The sequence below is a fragment of the Pogoniulus pusillus genome, chromosome 7, assembly GCF_015220805.1.
Source record: "Pogoniulus pusillus isolate bPogPus1 chromosome 7, bPogPus1.pri, whole genome shotgun sequence".
NCBI classification, from domain to species: Eukaryota; Metazoa; Chordata; class Aves; order Piciformes; family Lybiidae; genus Pogoniulus; species Pogoniulus pusillus.
In genome coordinates this window covers 20,052,052-20,064,745 of record NC_087270.1, presented here as the reverse complement: position 1 = coordinate 20,064,745, position 12,694 = coordinate 20,052,052, and the positions used below count along the sequence as shown (strand labels likewise).

The window sequence follows — 12,694 nt, the reverse complement described above, 5'->3', positions numbered from 1 at the left end:
GAGTTTTGGATTTTAAGAGGTTTAGCTTGTTGTCATGAATTAAACACTACATTGAAACCTCAGTATATCTCCATTACAAATAGCACTTGGAATTACTTTGTTATTCACAGTTAAATCTTCTTGCCTAAATTGGGTATTTTTTCGTGTAGCTCAACAAGAGTCCTTTTGTTAGTAGTGCTAGGCTTAAAAGTTGTTTCCCTCTTTACTCTGTCTTACGTGACAGCCAACACTTCCATCTAGCCATGAAGTGAACCAGAGTGGAGAAGTTCTTAGCTGAGGAATAAATAATTTCTGCTAGATCATTTTCAGTCAGATCTTGAATTTCAGCTTCCAGTTGAGGGTGCAGTTGCACAATCCAGTGCATTGTGACTCCAGAAGTGAATTGCTGCTACTAGTGGAAAGGACAGGAATTGATGGCAGCTTCAATACCAGCATCCACTGCCACAAAGGAAATTTGCCTTACAGAGGTTTTGTGTTGTTTGTTTGTTCTGCTGTTAACAGAACCCTTCAGTGGATGAGGAGACCTCTGCATTCTTTCGCATAGTTAAAGGTCCTTGAAACTCAACTGTACAACAAATTCCAAAACCTTACTATTAATTTGATTTTAGTAAATTATTATTATAGCAAATGATTGTGGAGCACTTTAGTAACAGGTTTACATTGCTTCTTAAAAGCAAGGTGTCAGATAATTTTCTCTAAAAACACAGACTTAGAATGTGTAATTTTAGTGTTTCAGCTTCAACAAGTGGCATTCTTATTTTTAAGGTAGATATCACATGGGATGAGACAGATCATGATCGAGTAACATCACTTAACAGAACTTTTAACAAAGAGGAACTTCTTGACATGGATTTTCAAGCTTATTTGGCTTCATCTAGTGAAGAAGAGGAAGAACAGGAGCAAGGTATTTATATTAGTACATATTGTCCATAAAGTCATTAGCTGCAATGTTTTTGACACAGTTCACTCAATTATGTACATTTTGTAGCTTTCAAAAGTGATTTGAATGTTGTCTTCAGGGACGACATCATGCTTGTTGGATGAAAGCTGTGGTCAGATTCTGCTGTGAAAATAACTTACTTTTCCTCCAGAGCTAAACATCTCCAAAAGTGAGCTATCACGAGGATGACCCCAAAATGATTACATTCTTTTTGAAGAGAGAGTATGTTAGCTGAATCTGGAGTTACAGCTGACTTAGAAGATTCCTTAGTGACGGTTTGACTGAAGTATTATCACTCTAGCTTTAAACCAGCTTTTTGGTTTTCGTTTCTGTCCTGCAAAATTTTCTTATCAGATGTAGTTAATGTTTGATAACACTAAGTAATGGTTATAATTTGAGTGACTTCAAGTAGTGAGATCACAGGGGATCTAAATCATGGCATTTCTTTATTGCTAGTGTGATAAATGTGCCCAGGAAAAGTTGCTTTTCATTGTACATTTGAATGATTTACGTAGATAATGCAGTAGCTATTCTGTTCATTCAGTGGTGAATGAAGATCTGCTGCCTTCTGTGAGGTTGTGAGTAGTGTTGGTAAATGAGCAAATGGTAGGTGATCAGGAGTTATCCTAATGACTGAACCCCTGATTAGGAGCTTGCTTTTATTTTTAGTTCCCTACATTCTTCTTTTCACAGCACCTTAGCATTTCTTTGTCAAGGCTGAAAGTACCTACGTTAAGCTCTTACATTCTGAGATAAAATTATTTTCAACAGAACTGGGGGAGTTTCATTTTTAGAGGAAAGTTTGAAATGTGAAGTGGTTAATGACTAAATGAATTAGGTATAGGTTAATAGAGTGTTTTGTTCTCTTCATGGCTGTCTGTACAGGACAAGGAGATATTGAAGAACATGCATTAAAAATGTGCCTGTTGGGATGACTTAAGAGTGTTGAGTGCACTCCAGACCTTAAAAGATCCTGGTGGACATGTAGATTGTATAGAACTTCTTCACTCCAGCAGTAACTCTTCTTAGGTAACCAGGGGAATGTGTTAAGAGTGGAGAGAAGCTGTGCTTGTGGGCCTTCTAGTAATTCCTAGTTTTAGATGTTACACAGCAAGGGCAAAGGTAGCAGCAGAAAAATATTTAAGGAATCTTTAGCCTGTAGAAGTAACATCTTTCAAATGTCTTTTTGGTCATGTACTTAAGAATATATAAAGAATGTCATCTAGCTTCATAAGGTGTGTGTGGTGCAGCAACATGTAAATTCCTGAATTACCTTGCTTGTTTTCCATCTGCTGTTAATAACATATGTAGCCTAAATCACAAGGCAGAGGAAATGTCATTAAGCCTTCATGTGTTTTTTGAAACAGATGTTAAAATTGATTTATACTTCAGGTTGTTGCAATCAGAGATGAGTTTGGAGTGTGCAAAAAAAAATACAGATTTTTCTGGTTACGGAGTTGGGAAATCTGGCAGTGAACTCAGCTTGGCAATTTATTGGCAGGGCTAATGTCCATTTGTTTCTCATCTTGCATAAAAACAAACATCTTAACTGCTCCTCTGAGCTTTAGTTTCTCCAGTAATGCTTAGTAGAGTGTCTAAGTGGGAGCAGTAGGTACAGAGAAGAGCACCTTCTTAGGATGCATTTTTATTAAAGGATAGCATCTATAATAGGCTGGTGAACATCTTCTGTTGTGAACATTGTTGGGTTCCCCCCAACACAAGAAGGACATCAAACTGTTGGAGTGGGTCCAGAGAAGAGGATCAGAGGGCTGGTGCACCTCCCATATGGGGACAGGCTGAGAGAGTTGGGGCTGTTCATCCTGGAGAAGAGAAGGTGCCAGGGAGACCTTTTAAGTGGCCTTCTAGTACCTGAAGCTGTAAAAGGGACTCTTTGCAAGGGCTTGTAGTGATAGGCAGAATGGCTTTAAGCTGTAAGAGGGCAGATTTACATGGGATATTTGGAAGGAAGTCTTTACAGTCAGGGTGGCTAGACACTGGAACAGGTTGCCCAGGACGGTTGTGAATGCCCCCTCCCTGGAGGTTGTTCAAGGCCTGGTCAGACAGGGACTTACGTGACTTGGTGTGGTGGAAAGTGTCCCTGCCCATAGTGGTCTGTAAGATCCCTTCCAGTCCAAACCATTCTATGATCTGTAAGCGAGCAGCACGTCAGATGTTTTGAAAAATAAATATCCATTGCTTTTGTTTTGTTCTCTTGTTTTAATCTGTGTAAGATCAGCAGCTTTTCTTCTGTTCTGCTTTGCACAGCCCTATGAAATACCTGAATAGAACATGTGACAAAATACTGCCATCATTGTATTTTCAATTAGCTGTTGCTAGTGAGAGAATCATAGAATATCCTGAGCTGGAAGAGCCCACAAGGATCACTGAGCTCAAGTACAGGTCCCACACAGGATAACCTAAATGTTAAACCTTGTCCAAAAACTTGTAGGGAAGTGTGTAGAGCACTGCTCTCCTCAGTAGTCTGAGCAGGGAGCACAGTTTCTTCTTGTATTGAGCTTCCAATTAAAGATGCTGGTAATGCTGTAGACTGTTGTTTTGTGCAATTGTACTACTGCCAGGGGTGCACAAGTGCAGAGAAAGGAGATGTAGTTGAGGAGTTGCTAGGTGGAGTTTTACTTATTTTTCAATAATGCTGTGTGATGGTTTGGGTCTTCCCTGCCCCCCCACACTTTAGAAGTCACCCAGACTAGACTCAGCCAGCTCTGGAAATATGAATGAAGCTATTTATTTACAGCTAGCACAATATACAAGCAGATATTTACAGTATATACAGTTACATACAGAAATATACAAGGTAAAAGGTAATACAGAAACACAACTCCCCTCCCAGAAACCTGAGTCCCCAGGAGGGGCTCTCAACTGCCCCTTCACCTTCCCCCTACCCCTCTCAACCTTACCCCAGTCCCAAGGAAGAATGGAGGTTCATGCAGGGGGTTAGGAAGCAAAGTGGATTAGTCAAAAAAATGGAGGGTGAGGTTTGAGATGCAGCTCAGCCAGTTCCCCAGCAAAAGTGAGAGTGGTTATCTATGTTTTTATTATTCTTATACCTCTCAGCAAGCCTATGAGCAAAGTAGACATCACCATTGTTTTCCTTTCACAGCCTGTAATCTAGTTCTTCTCACCAAAACATTCTGGCCTGCTTCAAACTAGCACATGCTGTTAATATTATTTTTAGTGATTATGTTAAACAAAAAGAGACTAATGATTAACTCTTTTAACAGTTTGGTTCAGTAACTGACTATGTATATAAATTCACATGCATCTTTAACATTTTATCAATGAGGGCTGTAGTGTCATGATGTCTTAAAAAGGAACAATATTCATATGTGCTTTTATTTGCTATAACTCTTACAGAAGGCTAAGAATTGATAGATGACAGAAATAGAATATGCAGTTATTTAATATTGCCTCTGAACCCGATGAGTGTTTATAAAATGCATTGAATGAGATCCTGTTTGGGTTAGCTTCTGTTCCTTATTCCTTTTTTGCTGACTTGAACACCCTGAAGCATTGCTGCTGCTTCAAATGTAGCAAGGATCTATTCTTTTAGAATACTTGTATTTGGCTATTTTCAGTATATTACTGAAATACTTCCTAAGGAAGCAGGTTATCAGTATGAGTTAGCAGTTTATGATTTAGCCATGCCAGGGTGGAATTTCATGGGACAGAACAGAAATACCACAACCTGGTTATTTTCTTTCTGTGGAGCATCAGAAGTTTGATATAGCTGATGCAGCTGTTGGCTGCTTTCCCAAAGTATGTTTGGAGGAGCTTTTGTGTTAGGTTTGTCTTTTAATAATAATAAAAGAAAAGGTCCTTGGAAGGCCAGGAAGAACAGTCATCTCAGCTTCCCATCTGAGAAGTTCATACAAGCTATTGGAGGTGTCCAATAGGTTAGAACTGAAGAACACATCTTTGTGTGCTTTTGCAAGCCAGTGTAATTTCTGACTTGGGAATTACTGGAAAGGAACCATCTCTGACTGCAAGCATGTTAATTGTGGCTGGCTCAGAGGCCTGCTTCTGGGAATGACCACTCACCTGTCAGGTACAGCCAGGTGCTTAAAAGCCACAGCAGCTACAGTCACCTGGCTTACCAAGTGAGACTTAAAACCTGTATCCAATGCACACCACTAAAGTGGTTGGACTGACTTGAAAAACCACACAAAAACATAAAAATGCCAGAATATAGAATTATAGAATTGTTTTGGTTGGAAAAGACCTGTAAGATCATCGAGTCCAACTGTTACCCTAAGATCACTGTGGCCGTTAAACCATGTCCTGAAGTGCCATGTCCATGTGTTTCTTGAACACTTCCAGGGGCAGTGACTCCACCACCTCCCTGGGCAACCTGTGTCAATGCCTGACCATTTACTGTTTTTTACTGATTGTTTACTGTTATCTGTCTGTTCACATCAACTTCCTCCAGTATTTGTCTTCTCCCTGGAAAATACTGTACAGAAAGATGCCTTCTGTGATAAGCTTTGAATAAACATTTTGATTACAGATTCACAGATTGCATTGGGTTGGAAGAGACCCTCACAGGTCATGTTGTCCAACTCCTCTGCAATAAGCAGGGACACCTCCAACTAGATCATGTGGCCCAGGGCCACATCAAGTCTAATCTTGAGTTTCTCCAGGGATGGAGCCTCAGTCACATCCATGGGCAACCTGTTCCAGTATTTTACCATTCTGATTGTAAAGAACTTCCTCTCATGTCCAACCTAAATCTACCATGCTCCAGTTTCAAACTATTGCCACTCATCCTATTTGCTACAAGCCCTTCTAAACAGTCCTTCCCCAGTATTCATGGAGCTCCCCTTCAGATATTGAAAATACAAATTTTTCCTTTTTTATTAATTGATGAACTAAAGAGATTTGCAGAACCTCTTGTTCAGAGAGTACTGAGAACACTTGAAAGAGGGGCTAAAACTTCAAGTTCTCATTGTCACCATTTTTTCTCTACTCTCTCCAGACTGAAGTCAATGCAATTAGTTTGTCATACCCTGCTGTAGTGCAGTGCAGTACCTTTCCATCTGGAGAAGAAACTCAGCTTTGCACCAGACCCCTTGTCAGTTGCTGTGCCTGCTATAAATTTTCTACACTCTAATTTGTGAGGCTGAATAAAAAAGAGAAAACATCTACTTGGCCCTGCAAGATAATCTTCATAAACTAAGAATACAATCCGTTTTAAACCCAGTGATCTCAGAATCACAAGAATGTGATCTCAGCTAATGCAGCTGCCAATCAGCACTTTAATATACGGAGACTGAATTTGTTTATTTTTTTGGGTAATTCGAGCTTTTGAAAATAAACAAACCCCTCTACAAACTTTTGTGTTGGAAAGTTTCTGACTTGCCCCATGATTTTAATTTCCTTTTTTAATTCTTCTAAAGCTTCTGTTAGCACTCTCCCTTCCAAACAATAAAAATATGCTTGTATTTTGTACCTTACGTTTCATCCCGTTCTGCTTTTATTTCCTTCACAGGTTAATTGTATTTCTCTTGCAGTGCAGCTGTTAATGCACCAGAACTTTTGGGTTTGTTTCTGTTTTCTTCAAAAAGCCTTTGAAGAAGCTCTTGGCAGAAGGCATTCTTCTGCCTTAATATCCATCAGAAAGTGGTTCCTCACGTTGTGCAATACAGCGTGATACTTGAAGGCTGGTGACAAGGTTATTTGAACTCTGAACAAACTTTGAGAGCACACTCAGCTCACTTCCCTTTCTTGCAGCTATTGGCAACTGTTCTTTATTTGCATACAGAATGAAAAGGCTCCGAATGGTTTTTTGAAGGCAGCATTGAACAAGTGTTTTTAAACTGCTCGTTTTGACAAGAGAGATGCATGTTTTTTGTAAACCAAAGTATGGCACAATATGCGTTGCCACTTAAATTTCTCTTATTGAAACTAGCAAACCCTGTCATAAATACAAACTTTCTTATCCCAGGGAGCTTATTTAAGCTTAAGGATTTCTTCAGTTCGCATTCAGTATAGCTTCACTTCTTGGTGCCGTGTGAAATGAGAATAAAAACTGAAATGGCTTTGTTTTTCTTCTTGATGTTCAAAATGCCTTTTGCTTTCTCTGTGAGTAGATGCTTTCCTCTTAGATCTCAGCTTCTCATCAGCTTCTGATGAGGAAAGTGGAAAAGCAGCTGCAGTTAACTGTCCCCATGTGCTGAAAGATGAGCTGGTGGGGAAGAAGACCAGCCTGCTGAACAGAGAGCTTCAGCTGGAACTTTGGAAAAAAAAAAAGGGGGAGGCAACTTATGACCTTAGGAAGAAGAGGCAGGAAACTCAGGAGGACTACAGGGATGTCGTGAGATTAAGCAGGGAGAAAATTAGAAAGGCCAAAGCCCAATCTATGGGAAGGGCTGGAAGAAGTATCTGAGAAACTACAGGCTTATGAGTCTGTAATCAATGTTGGATATGGTTATGGACTAGATTGTCCTGAGTGCCATCACGCAGCAGGGTCAGACCTAGTCATCATGGGTTTATAAGGAGCAGGTCTTGCTTCATGAAACTGATCTTCTTTTATGACAAGCTGACATGCTTAGTGGATAAGGGGAAGGCTGTAGATCTTGTCTACCTAGACTTTAGTAAAACTTTTGACACCATTTCCCACAGCATTCTGGAGAAGCTGGAAGTTCATGGCTTGGATGGGCAGTTTTTCCTTGGGTAAAAATCTGATTAGATGGCCAGGGCCAAAGAGTGGTGATGAATGGAGTTAAATCTGGCCACAAGTAGTGCTGCTCAGGACTCAGTATAGGGAGCCAGTTATCTTTAATATCTTTAGCAATAGTCTGGACAAGGGAATTGATGCACCCACTGTAAGTTTGCAGGTGATACTAAGTTAAAGTGGGAGTGTTGATCTGCCTAAAGATAGTGAGGCTCTACAGAGGAACCTGGACAGGCTGGATCTGATGCTGAAGCTAATGGGCTGAAATTCAACAAGGCCAAGTGCTGGGTCCTGCACTTGGGTCATAGCAACCCCATGAATGTTTCAGACCTGGGGCAGAGTGGCTGGAAAGCTACTTGTCAGAGAAAGACCTGAGGATACTGATCAGCAGCTGACTTAAAATGAGCAAGCTCAGGTTGCCACGGTGGCCAACAGCATCCTGCTCTGTATCAGAAACTGGTCTGCAGAACTAGGGAGGTGATTGTGTACCCCCCCTATTACTTGGTACTGGTGAGGCCACACCTTGAATACTGGCTTCAGTTTTGGGCCCCTCACTCCAAACATGACATTGAGGTGCTGGAGTGTGTCCACAGAGGGGCAACAAAACTTGTGAATGACTAAGGGAACTGGAGTTGCTTCGTCTGGAGAAAAGGAGGCTCAAGGGGAGACCCTATCGGTCTCTACATCTGCCTGAAAAGAGCTTATAGTGAAGTGAGTGCCACTCTCTTTTCACAAGTAACAAGAGAAGAGGAAATGGCCTCAAGTAGCACCAGAGGAGGTTTAGGCTGGACATCAAGAGAATGTTCTTTACCAACAGTTGTCAAGCCCAGGAGCAGGCTGCCCAGAGAAGCAATAGAATCACCATCCTTGGAGGTATTTGAAAGATTAGTGGTGGTGCTTAGTGACATGGTCTAGTAGTGGACTTGGCAGTGCGAATTTAGCAGTTGGACTTGATGATCTTAAAGGTCTTTTCCAACCAAAATGATTCTGTGTTTCTATGAATGGTAAAGAATTGTGGTCTCAGCCAACAATCAGCTTCTTGTCAGTGATGGGACGTAGAAAAGGGAAACGTCACACCCAAATTTTAGCCATAGGTCAGAGGTCACACTCTGTTAACTTGCAATGATGATCTGTCTTTTTAGGCACTACTTAACACTGTCCATGCAACTCGATTCTGTAGGAAACACAGCTTTACTTCAGAGAAAAACAAAAAGGAAGCCTGCCCCAAACCTACTTTTCTGCAGTTCAAGAAGCTGCAACATCTTTAAAGCCCTAAAAGCCGGTTATGTCTGCAAGATTTGGTTAAGAGTTCATTGTAAGTCACATTGCAATTGTATTCAAAAAGAAACAAAACAAAATTGAAAACCCCCACACAACCACCCCAACAAAACAAAGGAAGAGAAAACCCAGAAAGGAACAAAAAAATCATCTTCTGACCTTGCTTAATTAGTTAATTCATAAAGTCACCGAAGATCAAGACATTTGAAGAGTTAGCACTGTTACAGAATCTTGCAGTGTTAAGATAATTTACACAGCTACTTTTTGATATTCAGGTACTACTCTGACATGAGATACTTTGAAGCTAATAACTCTAAAATGCAGTAAAGGATGCTGTGTCTATCTGTGGTTGCCTTTGGCTGACAAATTTTCTTTTGTCTTTTCAGGTCCTGTTTTTATTTAATCTAAGTAAGAGATTTCTAAAACTGGGTGTTTTTTTTTCAAGAATAACAGGTCAAAATATTTTAGACTGTTTTTTAGCAACAACATGTGTGCCTTAGGTGTGTCTCCTAAACATTAACTTGAGAGCTGTCTTGAGATTGCCTGTGATTGCTTTACTCTCTCTTTCTAGATGATGATGATGTAGCTCATAAAATGGAAGATGATAAACCCAGGAAAAGCCAAAAAGATGATGATGAGCAAATTGCCAAGTACAGAGAACTTCTGCAAAGTATCCAAGAAAAAGAGAAAAAACAGGAAGAAAAGGACATAGGAATGGAGGTTAAATGGGTTCCAGGTAAGCTTTATTTTTTCCTTTTCCTAACTTGGAGGATATGCAGTATTGACTTGCTAACAGGGATATAGTGTAAGGTATTGGATTTATGGTAGTAGAAGCTGACTTTTTTTTCTGTAAGTTGAACTACAGATGGATTACAATGAGGGAAACAGGGGAAATAATATAACTGAATTCAGTTCCTCTGCCATAAGCTTCTCTTTATAGAATTTGTTGTTATTGAAGTTTTTGTGTGTGTTGTGCTTGCTTTTTCATACATTCTTTTATATGTTTTCTTGAATAGAAATCATGTGTTTGCCATAGAGTCACAAAACATACCTACACTTTTAAAAAGTGAAAACCAGCATGAATTGGATACATAGCAAAAAATTAGAGCAGAATGGTTTGAAAATCTTGCATTCAGAATGCTGAAGATTTGGGGGAACAGAAGAGGGAAGCGATCTGACCTCCTAGTGAGACTACTCTGTCGGGGAAAAAATCTACCAGGAAGAACAGCTGGGGGATAGTGACATCTAGATTTTAATCTGCATCCCAGCAGTCTTCATCCTGAGATCTGAAAATCTGTTTGGGTTTTTTTCTCCTTTATGATAAGAAGACACTCAGATTGATTTTTATATTTTGTTTCTGAGTCTGTGATTTTGTTTTGTGAATGTAATGAGCCAGTTTAGAACTTGTTGCATCCACAAAGGGAAGGGTTTTCACTGTGGCCTCTTCTCCTTGATTGTGGCCTGGAGCCCACTCTGTACCAGCCCAGTCACTTGTTAGTTATCCTTGCAAGCTTAATTATGGATAGGACAGAACTACTTTGGAAAAGAATTAAAAGTAAGTATCTTTTCCAATCGGTGAGTTAGGCAAATGAGAGCATTTGATGAATGCTCAGAAGGTTAAATTATCCATTCCAGAAACTAGAGAAGTGCGACATTACATTTTCAGTGGCAGCAAGTTGCCATATTGGCTTAGGATATATATAGGACTGCAGGCTATGTAGGGACTCAGCCTGACTCTTACTTTAAGTACTGAGACCAGATACATACCAAAATACCTAAACATTTTGGAGTAAGGCTGTATCATGCATGATAGGAGACCTGTTTGCTGATGCAGCTGTATTGTTCTGTTTTACTTCAGCTGCCCACAGTGTGTCAGTATTAGCATTACTGATGTTGCTCAGTAGCTTTAATTCACTGAGCATTCAAGGCAAATGGGTTTTCATACACAGACATTTATTATATATGATTTTTACAAATATTTGTTGTTGCCGCCGTTGAGGCTGAAGGTGGAAACCACAGCTGAATCAGTTGGTGCAAGGAATTTTCTGTATTTATATAGGCTAAGCTTTGCTTAAACAGTTGGACCAGCAACCATTTTTGGTGTTAGTTTGAAAAACATATGTAGGGTTTTTTTGTTTGTTAGACAGTCTGGTCTTCCCAATAATCTTGCTAATTGCATGAAAGTTCTGTACATTAAAAAGGGTTAAGCAATGTAATGTGGTGATGTGGCTAGGATTCTAGGGCAAACATTTGTTGGAGGAAATGGAAAATTGCTTTTAAGGGAAATTAAAGAGAACTTTCTTCAGTCCCTTGCACAGGAAGAGCAAGGAATTCTCTGCCTCTTAAAACTGTGCCTTGCATGTTACAAGTAAAAAGTAGTATATGTACAAATCTATGAATGTTTAGAAACTATAGCAGAGATGGAAGCCAGTTTCCCAATGCATGAATTCCATGTTTGTTTGCTACTACACAAAATTGCATTTGCTACATACTGAATCTACCTCAGCCTTTCCTTACTGCAGCTTCTTGTGATATTCCTGAGACTTTTGTTATATCCTCATCTTTTTTTTGAGGATGAGGTGGAAAAAAAATCCACCCACAAAGCAAACAAGAAACCTCTATCCTGATAAATGTGATTTTTTTTTCTAGAGTCAGCTAGATGTCTATGCACTGCATCAGGTTTCTTCATGTAGTGATGGGTGGAATGTGCGTGTATACACGGTGAGGTTCACACTGGTAGTTACTAGCTCTCATCAGATACTATAAACTATGATTTTGCAGTGTATGTTAGTATCTCCCCCTTTCTTTCCCTGAAAAAGTTCGTTTTCAAAAAGAGGTTCTGGAAATCACTAGCCTTTGCTAGTTAAAATGCTCATTTTTATGAGGTTGATCAATGCCATTACTGGATATTGGCACCTTGAGTATGGTTTTGTCCGAAACACAAGTTCCAAAAGTGAAGATGAGTGTCCAGAGGTATCCCAGGGTATATGAAGAAAAGTGTGTCCAGCAGGTCTAGGGAGGTTCTTTTTCCCCTCTACTCTGCCCTGGTGTGGTGGTTTGGGTGTTTCCTGCCCCCCCCCCCCCCCACTTTTGGAAATCACCCAGACTAGACTCAGCTGGCTCTGGGAATATAAATGAAGCTGTTTATTTACAGCTAGCACAATATACAAGCAGATATTTACAGTATATACAGTTATATACAGAAATATACAAGGTAAAAGGTAATACAGAAACACAGCTCCCCTCCCAGAAACCTGAGTCCCTAGAAGGGGTTCTCAGCTGCCCCTTCACCTTCCCCCTGCCCCTCTCAACCTTACCCCAGTCCCAAGGAAGAATGGAGGTTCATGCAGGGGGTTAGAAAGCAAAGTGGATTAGAAAAAGAAACGGAGGGTGAGGTTAGAGAGTGAGATGCAACTCAGCCAGTTCCCTAGCAGAAGGGAGACTACTTTATCTCTGTTTTTATTTCTTATTCTTATACATCTCAGCAGGCCTGTGAGTGAAGTAGACATCACCATTGTTTTCCTTTCACAGCCTGTAATCTATTTCTTCTCACCAAAACATTCTAGCTTGCTTCAAACTAGCACAACTGGTTAGACCATGCCTGGAATGCTGTATCCAGATATGGGCTCTGCAATTCAAGGGAGACAGAGATCTGCGGGAGAAAGCCCAATGGAGATCTATGAGGATGATTATGAAACTTGAACTTTCTTCTATGAAAAAAGGCTGAGGGAACTGCAGCTGTGTAGTCTTGATAACAGAAGGCTTAGAGGGGATCTTATTAATGT

General features: G+C 40.1%; 1 protein-coding gene across 2 annotated transcripts in view; it reads left to right on the top strand.

Annotated features, from left to right (window-relative positions):
* ESF1 (ESF1 nucleolar pre-rRNA processing protein homolog) overlaps positions 1–12,694 on the top strand; it is a 38,735-nt gene that overhangs the window by 8,399 nt on the left and 17,642 nt on the right. For both annotated transcript variants that reach the window (XM_064146150.1, XM_064146151.1), the window contains exons 8-9: positions 766–904; positions 9,481–9,645. In XM_064146150.1, coding sequence (XP_064002220.1) covers positions 766–904; positions 9,481–9,645 — 304 coding nt within the window. The remainder of the gene's footprint in view (positions 1–765; positions 905–9,480; positions 9,646–12,694) is intronic.